The sequence below is a fragment of the Typopeltis vanoorti genome, chromosome 4, assembly GCF_054136105.1.
Source record: "Typopeltis vanoorti isolate ZY-2024b chromosome 4, IOZ_Tvanoo_1.0, whole genome shotgun sequence".
NCBI classification, from domain to species: domain Eukaryota; kingdom Metazoa; phylum Arthropoda; class Arachnida; order Uropygi; family Thelyphonidae; genus Typopeltis; species Typopeltis vanoorti.
The window spans coordinates 129,456,157-129,476,689 of record NC_143552.1 but is presented as its reverse complement, the minus strand read 5'-3'; the positions used below and the strand labels follow the sequence as shown (position 1 = coordinate 129,476,689).

The following is a 20,533-nucleotide window of genomic DNA, read 5'->3' as shown; positions in this document are numbered from 1 at the left end:
ATATAACAGCCATTCATCCATCTATCAGAGGGGAACAGTATCTTCTGTCCATACATCTGCATGAAGCAGCTCAATAATGGATGAACCAATTTTGATGAAATTTGATATTTAAGACAAGGGAAAACTCTCAAGAAGTTTTATTTTTGATAAAATTGAATAGTATTGCTGCTGCTACCACTTATAAACACGGAGATCAAAATACATTTTTAATGCATCAGTGATGTGTGTAAGTGATAATGCACATCGTGGTGTTATCCCTTGGCTCGTGATTTTAATCACTCCTTGAATATGACTCAGTGAGATTATGGACTTTACAACCATGTTATAAATAATATATAATTTATTTAAATTAAGGGGATATTAAATCCCACATTGTTTTAAAACCAAATAAGAAACTCAAAGATTGGAATCAGAGAGTTTCATGCCGAATATAGTAAACTATAAAAATATCGGCGATTACTAGTGTGAGCTAATGCAAGTAGTCCTGGTATGTAGTACAATGCCGGGCAACTCGCACCAAAGGTGGTAAAGTTCTAATCGCCATTCTTGGTATTTTTCATAATGTAAAAACACATTTCCTAGGAAATGTATGCTGTTATTACATTATGGCAGGAGGTCACTACCCAGACCGGTTTCAGCCTTTTTTGAGGCTTCATCAGTGAGTAGCTAGACCAAATTAATACCAGAGAGTATAGCAAAAAGAACTTATATATAATTTATAATTTATAAATATAATTTATAACACGGTTGTAAAGTCCATAATTTCTCAAATGAATGCTGATCACCATGCAATACTAAAAGAAAGGATGACTCAGTGAGAGATTACATTCACTGAGTGAATGTAATCTCTCACTTTTGTTTATTAAGTAACATGTATAATATTTCAAACATGCATATATGTCCTAGTTTGTCAATTTTTATTTGCACACCAAGTTTTAGATCTTAAATCCAAACAAAAATATTAAAAAATTGTAACTGAAAAGAGACAAAGTTCCTAACCAATACTGAGTTTTATATTATATGATGTTTTGTTATGAATTGAAAATGGAAATCAGCATATAATAGCTGTAGATTTTTATTAACTAAGATAATTACCATAAAATGCCATTTTAAGAATTTGTGGAATTAAAAGTTCATGATAAAAGTTTAATGGAGTGAAACAGCATTAAGAAAAGATTAAAAGTAGTATTTAATGCTTCCAATATTTCATCTCAGTTACAGAGACATCATCAGGGAGTATAAAATGGGATTTGTAACACACACACAACAAAGGCAGCACAAAACTAACTAAAACACATGGAAGAAAGATTTGAGTTCTAACTAGGTGGGCACCCTCTGTGGATACCTGTCGGTGGCCTAGGATGTAAACTGGGATCTCAAAGTTTTAGTGTTTCTCATATTTTCAGAAGTTTTATCTCATTTTGTACTCCCTGATGATGTCTCTGTAACTGAGATGAAATATTAGAAGCATTAAATACTACTTTTAATCATTTCTTAGTGCTGTTTCACTCCATTAAACTTTTATCATGAGTTTTTCCCAGCACTTAAGCCTTAATACACAGAATTAAAAATTCCCGAATACTGGAAGTCAATCTGTTCTTAAATTACTATTAGAGAATTATTATTTTCACTTAAACTTCTTTCATTTTTCATATTACATTTTTTCATTTAATCATAACTTTTTTTTTTGTCTGCTCAGGGCAAGCAGCGTTCTCGTACTCAGAATAATCGATCTCCATTACCAGCTGCTAATAGCCAAAATTTCTCTCTTCAGACAGCAACTACTCAGACCCAGACGCAGCCTCCCCAGCAACTGAAGGCAGATGCTGCTAACCAGACTAAACCAACACCTGAAATGAAAAGTACAGCTACACAAAGCAAAGCTACTGCTACAGATTCTAAACATTCTCAGATACAGAAACGTGATAATGGACAGCCAGTTCAAAATGTAACACCAAAATTTGTATCGGTTGGAACCACGGCAACAAACATATGTGCAACTCCTCCAATAACACATGTAAACAACAACAACAACAATGACCAAGTGAAAACTGTACCAGAAACAAAAGAATTTGCTTTAAGTAAGATACCGAATAAAGATGTTCCTGCTCCTCCTCTTGATATAGCCATAAAAGAAAAGCATCCTCAAAAAGCAATTGTGAAGCCACATGTCTTGACACATGTTATTGAAGGTTTTGTGATTCAAGAAGGACCAGATCCATTTCCGGTGAGTGAGGATATATCTGTGAGATCTTAATAAATGAATTCTTAGTTATTTAGAAAATATTAGCATAATATATCCGAGACACATATATTTCTTAATTAATAATCCATTAAGTTTTTCTTTTTTTTCAACCTTTAACATATACGAGACTGGTATATTATAAATTTTGCAATCTATTTTGTATGAAAGACTGCAGAACTTATCAACAGAAAATAAAAATTTTTAATTTTCTTTAAATACAAAATTTTTATTTTAATCACATTCATTTTAAAATATACAACTTTTTAGATATATATATATATATATTATAATTCATCAGAATTTTTGGAAACATTTTAAATAATGATGCAGTTGCGCAGCAAGTTGGAAATTTTTATTTTGCTGTGAAGCAAAAGTAGGTGGGATTGATTAATTTTGATGTTCTGAATCCAAATATGAGCCTAAAATTGTCTGTCTCTCTTTCTCTCTAGTTTTTCAGAATTCCAAATTGCAAATCTACATCCTAATTGCTTTTCATATGTGAATTTATTGTGTGATTTACTTAATTTAAAAGTCTTTCTTGAAGTCTTCTTCAGCTTATAGCTGACATTACTAATTTTTTTTATTAAGAACAAGCAAAAATTAGCAAGCATACAGAGTGCAGAGATCTGTATACTATATTAGTGGAATGTGCTTTGGGAGTGAATGTGATTTGAGATCTGGAAATGATGGTTCCACAACTTCTTTATCTGCTCTGAACCCAGGAGACTACATCTGCACACAGTATTCCAGGTGCAGTTGTATCAACACCTTGTAAAGAGGCAAAATGACTTCCTTATCTTTACATGTCAGTGTTCATTTCAACATCACAGTTATCCTCTGAGTTGTGTTTCAGTTTTTGCTGTGTGACCTTTGAACTTCAAATTCCAATCCACCATACCTCCAAGATCCCTAGCCTTATCAGTTTCTTGTGGCATAATCTCACTAATATAATATGCATCGGAAAAGAAAAATATTCAACAGTTGTATACTTCCACTCATAATATATGGAAGTGAAACATGGACTTTGACTAATAAATTGATGAACAAGTTGAGGATTACCCAGAGGAAAATGGAAAGATCGTTACTTGGTATTACCATTGTAGACGGAAAGTACAATACTTGGGTCAGAGCTCAGACTAGGCTGAGTGACATAACAGCCATTAAAAGATCCAAATGGCAGTGGGCAGGTCATATTGCAAAAAGTAACACTCAAAAATGGTCAAAGTTGATATCAGAATGATATCCTAGAGATGGAAAGAGAGAGAGACAGAGCTACAGGAAGACCAAAGAGATGGTGGAAGGATGAGAATAAAGAGATGGCTGGAACTCAGTGGCATAGAAATACTCAAGATAAAAATGAATGGAGGACTTTGAGGGAGATCTTCGTCCAGCAGTGGACAGAAAATGGCTGATGATGATAAAATGTGAAGAGATATAGTTCTGCAGGAGGAGACACAATTATAAAACGATGTTTCATTTAGTTCATGACCTAAAGAACAGGTTTATACCCAAATTGAATATGTGTCATCAAAGACAGGAATGGAGCAGTAATAGAAGAACTGGAAATCAAAAACAGATGGAAAGAATACTGTGAGGAACTGTACAGCAGAGAGGATAAAAGAAAATTTGGAGGAGCCCTCTCACCAGGAAAATTTTGATATGGAACTTCCTCCACATAGACATGAGGTTGAAAGGGCAGTTAAACAGGTTACCCACAATAAGGCCCAGGTGCAGATGGAATCCCAGCAGAGTTAAGACCATAGGTGGAGGAATAAGAGTGTTTCATAGATTGATTACAAGGATATGGGAGACAGGATCATGGCCCAGACTGGAAGAAGTTAGTTTTCATACACAAAAAATGGGATAGGAAGGATTGCAAGAACTACACAACTACTAGTTTAATCTCTCATGCAAGTAAGATTTTATTAAAGATCATTCTAAATAGGATTAAGACCAAAGTTGAGGCAGAGATGCCTGAGGAACAAGTGGACTGTAGAAAAGATAAGGGTACCACAGATGAGATTCTTTGCATTAGATAGATAATCAAAAAGTATAAATAATTTAGGCTGTCTATGGTAATTTCGCATAGACTATTCTAAATCTTTTGACTGTGTTCAGCATGTGAAACTTTGGGAAGAAATAAAATTAATGGGTTTTCCTCAACACATTATCAGGTTGATAGTTACCTGTCGGATTAGCCAGTCAGTTAATCCAACAGGTGTTGGATTAACTGACTGGCTTCAGGTTGGAAAGGTCATTACTTGGTATTACCATTGTTTAGTATCAATGCTGAGGACATCATGCACGTAGCATTGGATGAGCTTAAGACAGGAATTATGATAAGCAGTAGATTGATCAGTAATCTGAGGTACACCGATGATACAGTACTCCTTGGTAATGACAAAAAAGAACTAGAATAAGTCTTTGACAAAATTAATGAAATCAGTAAGAACAGAGGACTTCAGCTCAGTCCTAGCAAGAAAAAGATTATGGTTCTCCAAGGAAATATAAACAGGGAAACTCCTGAGAAACAATTAGAAAGAATTGAGGAAGTCAACAAGTACTTTGAATCCATTATTAATGTAAAGAATTGCTGTTCAGAAGATTAGGAACAGTCAGAAAACTTGTCTAAAATCTGGAAGGATGGATCTATCTCCACAGGAACAAAGTTGAGGATTTTGTAAATAGCTGTTTTTCCAACAGCAGCTTATGGATGTGAGACTTGGAATCTAAAGAATTCTGATAGGAAGAGGATAGCTACTTTTGAGATGTGGTGTTACAGAAGGCTGTTGAGGATATATATGAAAGGTGGGCAGACGAGTGGGTGAAAGGATCGTTAAAACTTTATGGCTCCTTAAGGATATTGATAGACGAAAGTTAAAATACTTTGGACACATTGAAAGGATTGAAGGAAGACTTCTCAAACAGTAATAGAAGGCAAAGTTCCTGGAAAAAGAGGAAGGGTAGACCATCAGTGAGATGGATCTTCAGTTGAAGCATCCAGAAAAGCATACAACAGGACCATCTGGCAAGGACTGGCTGGTGTGGTGCATCACTGAACAACATTGAACATCATCCATATGGCATTGGATTATGTTCAATGAATAGATGGATGGATTCTTGTTCTTAGGAGAATCTTTCATACTTTTTTTTGTGAGTCCCACCCACGAAAGATTTCTTTAAATCTATGGTACATTTGTACTGTGGGTGGACAAGGATTTTTTTCTTCTGTTTTTATTAATTTGATATTTTTTTAAACTTTATTTATTACATACTATCTGTTTATTTATTACTATCTATTTATTACATACTATACTTTATTTATTACATACCATTTAAGGCCTCCAGTAAGCAGGGTGGTAGTGGTGTCACACTAGGCAAAACAGTTGACCAAATTTGTGTGACTTTAGCTTACTATATGTATTCTAATATAGCTTGTCTCTTTGTGTACACACACACACACACACACACACACACACACACACACACTCTCTCTCTCTCTCTCTCTCTCTCTCTCTCTCTCTCTCTCTCTCTCTCTCTCTCTCTCTCTCCAGGTGATGACATTTATTTGAAGGTTGAAATGTCTGATGATTATTTGGTTTATATTAAATTGAAGTTGTTACTCTAACACAATAGGAATGCTAAAATACCAACATTTGAGCCATATACTGCCAAACTCAAACACCACTGTAGCAGCAAGTGAAACATAATCTCCTAAATTCTCATTCTTGAATAAGATGCCTTGCAATTCCTTATATTCATGTTTTCCTTGCATTCTCTCTATATTTTTATTATTTTTATGCATATACAACAAAAGATATGTACGGTTGTGCTAATCATATAATATCAATCAGATGTCTTATTTCATCAAATTTTTTATCAAATCACTATTTTTCATAAGTGTCCATATGAAATATACATTATAATAACCATCATTTCAAGTTTATCAATAATATAATAAGAGAGAAATTAAGAACCATAAGCCAGCTGCCTCGATATGACAGGAATGAAGAAGATATATATATATATTGTAGTAATTAGGATTGACTCGGGATGTATACATTTATAAAATTAAAATTTAACCGGCTAGAACCCTAGAAAGTATAACAAAAACCTTTAATAAAGCACGACTAGTTTCATCGGTGTTCCGACTTCTTCAGGTGAGAAAGAAATAACATAAGACTTATAAAAATAACAAGGTAAAAAACATGGACTTTCCAGCTTAATAAAAAGAAGCAGAATAGTAACAGTCATATTTGAATAGGTGACCACGTGCTACTGTTTGCATGAGTTGAATGTGTGTGACAGCTAATTTTAGAGTGCCAGTATTGGATTACTGCACTATGGGAATCAGGCAAATTGTAGCTTAGATTGTTGTTCAAGTGTGAAGGGTCCAGAACTATTTCTTATATATATATATATATATATATATATATATATATATTAATTATTCATAGCCATAATTGTACTCTTTTTCAATATTTTAAGTCTTCTTCAGAATGTAAACTAAAATAAAACAGACTGCATGCAACAAGCCTTTGCATGCTGTAACGCAGGATAAGGGGAAACTTTTCCCAAATTTGTTGCATTTGTTATAATGCATGTCATAAATTTTTCTACTTTACAGGCAGAATATTGAATCTTTGTACTGATTTGACCAAACTGAAATTTGTAAAACACTCTGAATCAGCTGAATACATATGGAAAACCAAATATTTGGCACATCCCTAGTTCAAACCAACTTTAACTTATGGACCTGAGAGCTGAGTTCGAAATAAAATGTTTGATCCAAGAAGACCACAGATATGAAAATTCTGAGAAAGATGTGTATTAAAAAGATGGCATTAATGGTAGTATCATATTAAAAATGAGGATATTATGAAGGAACTTGATTTAGGAGTGTGTGAGCAGAGCTAACCTCATGTTGTATGGTCACTTAAACAGAATAGCAGAAGAAAGGTTAGCAAAACAGTGGCTTTTTTTTTCACCAGGATGACAAGAAAAAGATGCAGAGGAAGACTGAGATAACAATATTGGAATCCTGATGGATAACAAATTAATTGAGAGGAAAACTGTCAATAAGAAGGCAGTAATGATATAAATTTTTCATATAGTAATGTAGTAGTACCATCATGTTATCCTCCTGGAGATTTTAATGTACACAACACCAACTGGCTTTCTTCCTCCAGTTGTACAGATCTTGCAGGCAGAGATGCTGAAACATTCGCCATCACCAATGACCTTACACAACTAGTTCAGATGCCAACCAGAATACCTGATAACCCAAACCACTCTCCAAATACCCTAGACCTCTTCCTGACCAATGACCCTTCCAAATACACAGTGAACGTAGAGGGCCTCTATGCAATTCTGACCATAACCTAGTGCTCATCTCCTCCCCCATGCAACAACACTTACACAACCACTCCCATACAAGAGTAGTTTGGCATTATGATAGTGCCAATTGGGACAGCCTCCGCAACTTCTATGCCTCATTCCCATGGTTAGGCTATTGCTTCCGACCTTCCAACCCAAACACATGCACCGAACTCATAACCAAAGTAACCCTCACTGGCATGGAATTGTACATTCCCCACAATACTCTGACTTGCCACTCCCTAAACCTTGGTTTTCCAAAAGATGCACCAAGGCTGTCGTCGTCGTCGTCCAGTAGCATCCTCTAGCAAGAGGGTTGCAGCAGCAGATGAGCAGCTCTTTTCCATTTCTCTCTGTCTGTCACTTCCATCATTCTTAAACCAGTCCATTCAACGATGTCATTGAACCACTCTTTAGTTGGTCTTCCACGTCTTCTCTTCCCCTCAACTTTCCCTTGTAATATAGTTCTTATCAGGTGTCCCGAAGAACCTCTCAGAAGATGCCTTGCAAATTTGGTCTTTCTTTGCATAATATTCTTGAGCAGTGTTCTTTCCATCCCAACTCTTCTTAAAACTTCTTGATTTGATATTCTCTCTGTATAGCTAATCTTTTCCATCTTTCTATAACACCACATTTTCAATGCATTAATTCTTTCCATATCTCTCTTTCTGAGTGTCCATGACTCACTTCCTTAACTTGCAATACTCCAAACTGTTGCTTTAACTATTCCAATTCTAACACCTATTTTAATGTTCTTGTTTATTAAAATTCTCTTTATTTCCATAAATGCCGATTTCGCTTTGCCTATTCTATTTCTAATGTCCAATTCTGAAGTTCCTTTCTCTGTGTTCCAGCTACCTAAATATTGAAATCTTTCCTCCGCATCTTATCTTTACATTATCTCCTATTTTTCTGCCATTCTTTGTGTTAATCCTTAGTCCATATTCTTTACAAGAGTTTTCAATTCTTTGAACAATTTGTTGTAATCCATTTTCACTTTCTGCCATCACCACTACATCATCCGCATATCTTAAGTTATTAATGATTCTTCCATTTATTTTTATTCCTTCTTCTACATCCTCAAGTGGCTCTCTAAGCATCTGTTCACTATAAAGGTTAAACAATAATGGTGATAACTTGCATCCTTGTCTAACTCCTCTCTCTCCACTGGGAATTCTCCTGTTTCCTCTCCATTTACACATACTGTCGCTGTTTGTGACCAATATAATCTCTTTAAAATTTCCAAGTCATAACAGTCAATATCAATATTTTCTAGAATGTCAAAAAGCCTTTTATGTTTCACTGTATTAAATGCCTTTTCAAAATCTAGAAATCCCCCAAACAACTTTCCACCATGGTTTAGTGTTTTCTCCCCAATAATTCTTAGACAAGTTATAGCCTCTCTAGTTCCTCTGTTGGTTTGGAATCCAAACTGTTCCTCATTCATTTCTTTTTATTTTTATCTATTTTATTCTTAATTCTCTCTAAAATTATTTCTGCCAAAAGTTTTGCTGTATGAGTTATAAGACTTATTGTTCTAATGCATTTTTGGAAATTATGGAGACAACTACCGTGTTTGAATAAAAACTTTAGTTTACTATTACTAAAATTTTACAATTTGACATTTCGACCTTTATGTCAAGGTCATCTTCTGGCGCGTACAAATATACACAAGAAACAAGCTATACTACAATCATACTGGTTCGTTAAAGACACTGACTGACCGCTACCACAATTTGTTGGCCTGACCTCTAGTGGAAAAAAAAAAAAAAAAAAAAAAATTATACATCAACGCTAGGGTCCTATTATTTGTGTTGTCTACTATATACATATATTAACATCATTCCAGCCAGTTGGAGTGGAATGGTTTCTAATAATAGCAGATTGGCTAGAGTCCTGACTTATGTTGAATCTTTCAAATTAGGTTGGCTGAATGTGTGCCATCCAGATCCTTGGAATTTTCATACCATCTTTATTGTTGATATTTGGGTGGTTTATCAGGATTTCGCAGGATTCTTTAAATTTTCTTTCATACCATGTTTTTGTGCGGTGTAAGGAGCAGGTGCTTTTCCAGTTGATTTGGTGTAAGGTGTTGAGTGCATGGTCTGAGAGGCCTGCTTCACCATAATGGTTATATTTAATGTGTCTAATGTGTTCTTTCTTGCGTATAGGGATTGTCCGTCCTGTTTCTCCAATGTACGGTAAGTTACAGGTGCAGCGGATGCAATAGACTCCAGGATGTGCTAATGGGAGGAGAGGATCCTTAGAGGAGCTGAATATGGTTTTAAGTTTAGTGGGTGGTTTAAAGGTGGCATTGAGGTTATAATGTTGTAGGATTCTGTTGATTTTTTCTGATAACCCTTTAATGTATGGGATGGCTATCGTTTTACTGTAATCTAGATTCGTTTTTGTTGTGGTTTTATAGAGTATTTTATTGACAGTATTTTTGTTATAGCCATTGTTTATGAATGTGTCACTAATGATTTTTAGTTCTTGTTTCATGGCTTGCTGGTTAGAGCAAATAGTTGTGGCTCTGTTTTTAAGGGTGTTTATGACTCCATATTTTTGTGCTGGGTGGTGATATGAATTCGCATGTATGTATTGGCCCGTGTGTGTCGGTTTTCGGTAGACCGTGAAGGATAGATTGCCTGAAGGAAGACGTGTAACTAGTGTGTCTAGGAACGGGAGCGAATTTTGGTTTTCGATTTCGATGGTAAATTGTATGCGTTCGTGTTGTTTGTTTAGGTGGCTGAGGAATGTGTTTAGTGTTTGTCGACCGTGTGGCCAGATCGCGAACACGTCGTCAACGTATCCGAGCCAGATTGTAGGTCGAAGCGTGGCGGAATCAAGAGCCCTTTGCTCAAAGGTTTCCATGTAGAAGTTCGCGATTAGGGGGGATAATGGTGAGCCCATGGCCGTACCTTCCTTTTGTAGGTAGAATTTGTTTTGCCACACGAAGTAACCGGACTTTAGTACGTGGGCAAAGAGGGCCGTAATGTCGGGCGGAAATTTGTTCTGTAGTAGACAGAACAAAATCAACAGAATCCTACAACATTATAACCTCAATGCCACCTTTAAACCACCCACTAAACTTAAAACCATATTCAGCTCCTCTAAGGATCCTCTCCTCCCATTAGCACATCCTGGAGTCTATTGCATCCGCTGCACCTATAACTTACCGTACATTGGAGAAACAGGACGGACAATCCCTATACGCAAGAAAGAACACATTAGACACATTAAATATAACCATTATGATGAAGCAGGCCTCTCAGACCATGCACTCAACACCTTACACCAAATCAACTGGAAAAGCACCTGCTCCTTACACTGCACAAAAACATGGTACGAAAGAAAATTTAAAGAATCCTGCGAAATCCTGATAAACCACCCAAATATCAACTATAAAGATGGTATGAAAATTCCAAGGATCTGGATGGCACACATTCAGCCAACCTAATTTGAAAGATTCAACATAAGTCAGGACTCTAGCCAATCTGCTATTATTAGAAACCATTCCACTCCAACTGGCTGGAATGATGTTAATATATGTATATAGTAGACAACACAAATAATAGGACTCTAGCGTTGATGTATAATTTTTTTTTTTTTTTTTTTTTTTTTTTCACCAGAGGTCAGGCCAACAAATTGTGGTAGCGGTTAGTCAGTGTCTTTAATGAACCAGTATGATTGTAGTATAGCTTGTTTCTTGTGTATATTTGTACGCTCCAGAAGATGACCTTGACATAAAAGTCGAAACGTCGAATTGTAAAATTTTAGTAATAGTAAACTAAAGTTTTTATTCAAACACGGTAGTTGTCTCCATAATTTCCAAAAATGCATTCGAATCACCGTGCAAGCCTAAAAGAAAGGACTTATTGTTCTAAAATTGTTACAGTCTAAAACTCCCGTCTTTTTTGGAATAGGGATAAAAAATTGATCTTCTAAACTCCTCTGGTAATTCTTGTCCCTCATAAATACCGTTAATAATTTGCCATAACGCTTCCATACCTTTTTCAACTATATTCCGTATAATTTCTATCCGTATACCATCTATTCAAGGGGATTTTCCTTCTTTCATCTTTTGAATTACTGGATTCAATTCCTCCCTCATGATGTACAGCCTCTGTCCACTATGCTCTTTCATTTGATTTTCTCCTCTTCCTCTTTCTTCATAAAGTTTACTTACATATTCTTCCTATCTCTGTAATATCTTCTCTTTTTCTATCAGAATTTCACCTCTTTCATTCTTGACTGCTCCAGTCCTTTGCGTCTTCCGCCTTCCTGTCATCATATTAATGTTTTTATATAATTTATAAAATTATATAAATTATAATTTTATGTAATTTCTTTCGGCCTTTGCTGTTGTATCTTTACTTATTTCATCTAACCACTCTTCCTTTTTCCTTCTTATCTCTCTCTGTATCTCCCTACTGTTTTTTTTTTCTCCTGTGTTTTACTGTTAACTGACTTTCTTCTTTGGGATATTTTCTTCAAAATATTGTCCATCATCCATTGCTTCTTTCTTTTCTCTCTTTCCTCTTCTGTTTTGGCTAAAGAAGGTTGAAGAAGCTTAGGAATGGAGGAAAGAGTGCTGTAAAAGGAGTTAGAGATGATAAAGGTGACATGAAAACTGGAGAAAAAGATATCCTTGAAGTATGGAGTAATTACTTTGAAAAACTGCTAAATGAAACAAGCAGTGATGACAGCACAGTGGTAAAAAACACTGACCAGGCATGCAGTCAGGAATACATATCCATACTTGAAGTAGAAAAAGCCATCAAAGGCTTGAAATGTGGAAAGGCAGCTGGAGTAGATGATGTTCGACCAGAAATGCTGAAGTATGGTGGTATAAGAGTTTTACATTGGCTGCACTGCATAGTTCAGAAAGCCTGGACAGAGGGACGAATTCCCGATGATTGGAGTAGAGCTCTCATAGTACCCATATATAAAAAGGGAAATAAAACTGAATGTGAGAATTACAGAGGTATTCCCTACTGAGAGTTCCTGGCAAGATCTATGCAAGTATACTTGAGAAATAGTTGAGAAGAATTGTGGAAGAAAAGCTTGGTGAAGAACAAGATGGATTCAGGCCAAACAGTGGCTGTCGGGATCAGATCTTCACTTTACGACAAATAGTTGAGAAAGCATGGGAATATAACAAAGATCTGTATTTAAGTTTTGTAGAGCTGGAAAAGGCATATGAGAGAAGCTATTCAATACGCTGCAGTTATATGGTGTCAATGGGGCATTATATCAAGCAATACTTAGTCTTTATTTGAATTGTAAGTCAGCAGTTAGAATTGAAGGAAGTACAGGAAGATGGTTTAATGTTATATCTGGTGTGAGACAAGGATGTACGTTATCCCCTCTGTTATTCGTTATCTATATGGATCACATTATGAAGGAAAGTGGTATTAAACATATCAAAATTGAGATGTTAATGTCAGCTCTTTGCTTTATGCGGATGATGTTATACTTCTAAATAAATCTGCTACAAGTCTGCAAGATTCTCTGACAAAATTGAATAGTTGTTGTAATAGATATGGTATCAAGGTCAGCAATAAAAAGACAAAGACAATGAAAATAGGCAGAATCATTGAAAATGTCAACTGTGTTGTGAATGGAGAACCTGTGGAACAAGTAAAACATTTCAGCTACTTAGGCACGATTTTTACTGAAGAAGGTAAATTAAATATAGAAATAGACAACAGAATCAGCAAAGCTGGTATGGTTGGAAGTCAATTGAATAAATTCATATGGAATAAGAGAGAAATTAGTCGGAACACTAAATTAACTGTCTGTATACAAGACAGTGTTCAAACCAGTTTTAACTTATGGATCTGAGAGCTGGGTCAGAAGTAAAACACTTGACCAAAGACTAGAGACCACAGATATGAGAGTCTTGCGAAAGATTATAGGTGTGAACAGATGGCATCAATGGCAATATCATATTAAAAACGAGGATATTAGGAAAGAACTTGATATTGTCAGCATCCACGAATGCGTTAGCAGAGCTAATCTCAGGTGGTATGGTCACCTAAACAGAATGGGCGAGGAAAGATTAGCAAAACAAGTGTTCTCTGCTAGGTTGGCAGCAAAATGATCCAGAGGAAGACCAAATATAGGTGGATTGATACGGTACAAAGTGCCTTAGATGATAGAAATATAAGATCTGATAATGTTGGCGTCTTGACAAGTAACAGACTGATTTGGAGGAAAATTGTATAGGAAGTTAGTAATGATATAATTTTTTCATGTAGTACTATCATATCCTGTACACCCCTTGTGGGTACCTGGCAGGAATATGATGATGATGATACTCAGGGGCTACCCTGAGTGTCGAGTCATCAGAATTCAAGGAGAATTGGCCTACCAGTCCAGAACTCGGGTGGGGGGAAGACCCCTTTCAAGTTATCAGAATTTAAGGAGTACCAGTCCAGAACTCGGGGGGGGGGGGGGGGGGTCATCAGAATTCAAGGAAAACCAGCCTACCCGTCCAGAACTCTGGGGTGGGGGCAGCGTAGGTGCCAGGGGATGGATGCCCCTTTTGAAGACTTGACACTCAGGGACTACTCTGAGTGTCGAGTCTTCGAAATTCGAGTCATCAGAATGCAAGGCGAACTGGCCTACCAGTCCGGAACATGGGGGGCAATAGGCGCTAGGGGGCGGAGCTCCTTAATAATTATATATTTTGTTTCTTTACATTTCAAACCCTGTTCTATATCACTATAAACTATCTCTACCTTCTCATCCTCATAATCACAAGTAGGTAAATATATCTGAATAAGTAGAATATTTCTTGGTTTTGCTTTCATCTTTACCACCAAAACTCTGTCTGAGATTTGCCAGTAGCCTTCTACACATCCTGCCACTCATTTATTCAATATTATACCAACTCCTGCTTGATGCTGCTCTTCCCCTCCTGAGTAAATTATTCTCGTTCTATCCTCTGTTCTATAATCTCCTTTTCCTTTCCCTCTCACCTCAGCCATTCCCAGAACATCTATTTTCAATCTTAGCATCTCCATCTTTACAATCTCCAATCTTCCAGCTTGAAGTAAGGTATTCACATTCCAAGAACCAATGTGAAAATTACTTTTAGCCCCTTTTCCACATGAATATATTCCATTTTCCTCTTCTCCACCTCCTGCAGGCTTTAGTAAAAAAGATTCGTATGAATCTTTTTATATTTTTTATATTGATACCAAGGCTGTACAAATGAAAAACCAAACATACCATTACTGGCTCAAATCAAGAACCCCATCCTCCTTTAGAGCTTATACCCAAGCCCAAAATAAATGCCCAAAAAAAAAAAAAACAATCAATGCTTCCAAAACAGAGTTCGAAAGAGCAAAAAGCAGGAAATTAGCAGACTGTCCAAATGGCAGCTGAGCCTTTTGGTCCCTCGCCAAAGCAATTGGTCATAACTTCTGCCCAACCTATTCCGACCTCTGTCATACCCAGATGGTTTCATTACATTATCACTTACAGAAAAGACCAATCTTCTGGCCTCACACTTTGCTTCCATTGCATGCATAATTGACAATGGAGATGTCCCCCCAACCATTCCAGATGCCCAACATACAATTCCCACTATATCCTTTTGCCAGAAAGAGATCAGTAGAATACTGTCCAAATTAGACATAAAAAAGTCTCCTGTCCTATGTCGCTTATATATACACTGTCTTACTCCTCTGGTATCTATCCCACAGCCTGGAAATTGGCCTATATTCAACCCATTCCCAAGAAGGGCGACAAGTCACTGCCATCCAACTACTGCCCCATCTCACTCACCTCAGTCCTGTCTAAAGTAATGAAAAAAATCATCAATTCCCAACTCCTACACTACCTTGAAGCTACCTGTCTAATAAACGACTGCCAGTGTGGATTCTGTCGCTGGACAAATGCCATGGAGAAGTTTTGCAAATGTTAAGTGGTTGGAGTTGACATCTCCAAGGCATTTAACCGGGTCTGGCACAAGGGCTTACTAAGCAAGCTGCCATCGTTTGCTCTATCTCAAGACCTCTGTAGTTGGATTGCCAGCTTTCTCTCTGGAAGCACACTATGTGTGGTGGTGGATGGCTCCTTATCCTCTCACCATTCAACTAATGCTGGGGTTCCTCAAGTTCTGTCCGCTCACCAACCCTCTTCCTACTACATATCAATGACCTACTTCAGCTTACCTCCAACCCAATACACAGTTTTGCAGATGGCAGCACATTGCACTCCTCCCTTTCTTTCGATAAACCTTACTCCACACAACTCACCTCAACCTACAGAAGAGCTGCCCTCATTTCAGACCTCCAAGCCATCCTCCAATGGGGTTCAGATAACCTAGTCAATTTCAATGCAAATAAACCCAGTACTGTCTTATTTATCATAAAAAAGAACCATTCCCTTCCAGTATTATTTTTGACAACACCCAAATTTCCAGACAATCTGAGATTTCTCTTCTTGGAATTACCCTGAGACATTAAGCCTCTCCTGGCATAAACACATAACAACAGTTGCATCCTCAGCTTCTAAAAAACTAGGATTTCTCTTTTGCTCAAGACATTACTTAGCCCCTGAACAGCTGTTAACTTATACAAATCACAGATCCACCCAACTATTAAATACTGCTTCTACATATGGGGTGGGGGCTTCCAAAAGCTCCCTCAAAATGCTCGCTCAATCCAGAGGAGAGCAATCAGACTAATTAATGACCCATCTCTTACCAACTCACCCCCCCCCCCCCCCACTTTTCCACAGACGATCGGTCTCCGCACTATGCTGAGTGCAGAGACCAATTTGGAGGCACCACACATGGGGTGGGCCTCCAAAAGCTCCCTCAAAATGCTCGACTCAATCCAGAGGAGAGTAATCAGACTTATTAATGACCCATCTCTTACCAACTCACCCCCCCCACACACACACACTTTTTCACAGACGATCAGTCTCCACACTGTATTTTCTACAAATATTTCCATGGAAAATGTTCATCCAAAATAACATCAATAATTCCCCCGCTTAGTACTAAGCTTGTTGGAACACATGCAGCTGCTGCTGCTCAAATCCCTACACAGTGCACCTTGAAAACCACCGCAGAACAAGTTTCTTCTCCTCCTCCTTCATCCCTCTGCAATTGCTATATTATGGAACAGTCTTCCCCTTGATGTATTTTACATGAACTGCCTAGCATTGCAGATGTTTACATTGGTTGGTGCCTCCTGCACCAGCTACTATACGATGTTTCTGATGAAAATCATTGAATTCCACAAATGATGGTATATCTGATAAAGTGTGCCATTTATGTTATGCAAAAATAATAATAATTCTTTTATTATTATCCTCCATGCTTTTCTCATTGCAGGATATTTCTGAAGCAAACAATATCTAGGAACTATAGTTGTAACTGTAAATAATAAATGCACAGGAATAAATAACTTTTGATATTCACATATGGTGCAATAATATGGCCATTAACTTCCAAGCTGAAGTAGATGAAATACTCAGACCCCTTTAGGATTTTTCACAGATCAAAACACGAGGGGCATTCTGCCTTTTATCATGTAATCACCCTCCTCCATCTTAACAGTGATTGTAAAGCTCAGTGGATTAAGTGTAATGGAGCAACCTCCATGTCACTTGATTTAAAGTATACTATTTTACTTGGAATTTCCTGCAGTTCCTTCAAAAAATTTTAATTTTTTGCTGTACGATTTATTTATCGTGTCTGTTCCCAAAGATAAAGCAAATTTCACATGTATGAAAATAGATAACCTATCCTGAAATGACAAAAGATTAGCTTTTGCAATGAATTTATTTAGTAATGATAAATTTGTCGTCTTTTATTTGTCAAATCAGTGTAATGGAATAAGACGATCTGTGTTCTTTTATTTTAATGACTATATTGCAGAAATTATTCTCGTGCTATTTTCAAATGTTTGTATTAAAAATCGTTATGCTAAATTTTTATAAATAACAGTGTTTTCAAATAACATTTATTAAAATAAATATGAATACATTATATACCAAAATACCGTTATACGGATCGTCATGCTTCAGTTTTAGAAACAAATTTTTCTGTTTTTATGAACAACATATGATGTTAAACTGTATTACTCACATTCCTATTGCGAGACTTTTTTTAAAATCAAAAATTTATATCCCATAATATTTCAGTAAATCTCATTTACTTTCGCATTTAGCTTAAAATTGCAACACGTGATGCTTCCCCCCCCCCCTTTCTTTTCTGTAAGATGCTCATTCCAATAATATCCAGTGCTTAGCCACTGTAGATAGGATATGGTGAACATATATGAACTGAACATATGAACATATGTTAAACTGCATTACTCGCATTCCAATTGTGAAACTTTTTTAATGTCAAAAAATTATATCCCATAATATTTCAGTAGTATCTCATTTATGCTCATGCTCATTTTGAAGATTTCCAATTGCATCTTCCCTCCCACAATCTTTACTGCTTCAGAAACCAAATTCTATAATGCTGATATGGTATGTCTAATATCAGACTACTTCCCTGCAATCTGTTTTAGCCACTAACTTTTCCATCATCATTGTTCAGCCATTTGTCACAAAAACGAAAATTCAGTAGTGTCAGTTTGTTTGTTTTTTTAAGTTCCAAATATTACTGCTGCTGGTTTCTATTTCTGAAATAAGCTATATCTTTGAAATACTAGGTAATAATCCTCTGCATGAGGAAAAGATTGAAAGCTTAGATGACTCACTGCTGTTGAAGAAAACATTTACACAGTAGTTTTTCCTTTTCTTTCATGTGAATATCCTTCACATTTTGTTACTCTCTGCCAGTTGCTTTGTAATTTTGTTTTACTCTGCTTTTGACTGCCATTTTACTATCAAGAGATCATTCCAATTTATGTGAAGTATCTGACTTATCCCGAGAAAATATTTGATAATTTGAAATGTTCTTTATATATGCTCTTGTTCTGAAGTTTTAATAACAAGTTGTATAGGTTGCATAAGAATAGCCATTTATGTCTGGGATTTGAGTAATTTTAATTCAGTTGTTATTAGTGAGTCAGCAGTATTATTTTAAAATTCTTTAAATTTTTGCTAATACAAAAGTACAGTTTTTCATATAAATTGAATAAAATTCAGTTTGGATTTTCTACATGATGTAGAAAAAAATCTACTTAATGCCAAGTATACTGGAACTAGCTTAAGTTCTAGTTTCCTTTAATAGATCAAAATAATATGAAAAGCACCAGGGACAACACCGAGTAAAGTATTTTTAATTGTAAACTAAGGCAAAATATAACCCAAAAAGGAAGGGCAATAGAATACTTTAAAGGCATCCAACAAAAAGCTCCCCATCTTATTACTTTTTGGTGTTACAGATACACCGTGTCTTTCTAAAACAGGTGAGCAGATCTAACTTATCCACAGAGACTTCTTCATCAAAACTTCATTCTCCTCCTCATGAAAAGGTTCCCGAAGGTGAAGATCTTCCAGCTCCTCAGAAAGGTAAATTTTACAAAAAATGTTCTAAATTTATAAAAAAGTTTTCAAAAAAATCAAACTTCCACTTTAAAAGTATAAACAGTATGCAATAGAATGTAAAATTTACAAGTAATTGTATGCACATTTGTAATCATTATGATATCTGCTGACTGCTTTAATTTTTATTATCAAGGTATCTTCAATAAATAAATCATTTTGTATTTTAGTTAACTCTCCAAAATGTTTTTTTTAATAACTTTCCTCTTCACTTTTTTTTGTTTGTTTACAGACTAAGTTTGTATAATTAAAAGTATAAGTGTATTTTGTTTTTCTTTCGTTTTAAATTATTCTTAACACTTCATTAGTAATTACTTTATTAGTAAACTGATTATTTATTCATTATTTTGAAAGAAATAAGGCTTTATTTTGAAAATTATCATATTCATTTTTAAAAATGTCTTCTTCTTCTTCCTAACATGGAATTTAGGCCAAGTGGCCTGTTCCGGTCTCATGCCATCTCTTTCTTGGTCTTCCGATTCTTCTTTTTCCACTTATTTTGTATCTGTATAATATTTTTGGAAGTCTGCTGTTGTCCATTCGATTTAAATGTTCTAGCCATTTTTGTTTATACTGTCTTATGTAGTAATTAATTGGTTTTATTTTCAGGGATTGTAAGATTTCTTCATTTGTTTTGTGGTCCCACTTGGTATATCCAGCTGTTTTTCTGAGGAACTTCATTTCTGCTGTTTGAATTCGTTTTTCATCTTTCCTTTTCACGGTCCATGTTTCGCTTCCGTATAGTAGAGTTGGTTTTGACAAGACATTACATAGTCTGATTCTAGTGTGTTTTTGTACTAGGGATGGTTTAAATATATTATTTATTATGCCATTTACTTTGACAAAGTTTGATATTTTGGTGTCTATGTCTTTTTCTTCTTCGTGTGATAGATCACATCCCAAGTATCTGAAAGTGTTTACTTGTTCTAGTATTTTATTATCTATCACTATGTTACTTCTTATTGGGCTTTCTCCTTTGAATGCCATTATTTTTGTTTTTTCTTTAGATATTGTCATATTATATTGCTTTGAGATATCATTTAATGATTTTAATGATCTTTGTAAGTCATCTTCTGATGTAGCTAATACTATTTGATCATCTGCAAATAGTAGTGTGTCTATCTTCATTTGCGGGGTCATTTGTATACCAAATGGGTTATGCTGTTTTCAGATTGTTAATATTTCATTTATATATATATATTGAAAAGCAGAGGTGAGAGGGTACATCCTTGTCGTACTCCTCTTGATATATCTTTCCATTCTGAGATGTGTTCTAATTTAACTGCTATTTTATTTCCTGTATATATTTCTTGAATAGATTGTAAAAGTTGGTTTGGTATGTTTAAATCGGTTAATATTTTAAGCAATTTTTGTCTACTAATTTTG

The 20,533-nt window shown here is 35.7% G+C and overlaps 1 protein-coding gene across 1 annotated transcript in view; it reads left to right on the top strand.

Moving 5' to 3' along the window:
* The window catches only part of LOC150107671 (uncharacterized), a 236,160-nt gene that overhangs the window by 111,990 nt on the left and 103,637 nt on the right, over positions 1–20,533 (top strand). The window contains exons 8-9 of the mRNA XM_090392165.1: positions 1,700–2,227; positions 18,988–19,114. Of these exons, the coding sequence (XP_090248291.1) occupies positions 1,700–2,227; positions 18,988–19,114 (655 nt within the window). The remainder of the gene's footprint in view (positions 1–1,699; positions 2,228–18,987; positions 19,115–20,533) is intronic.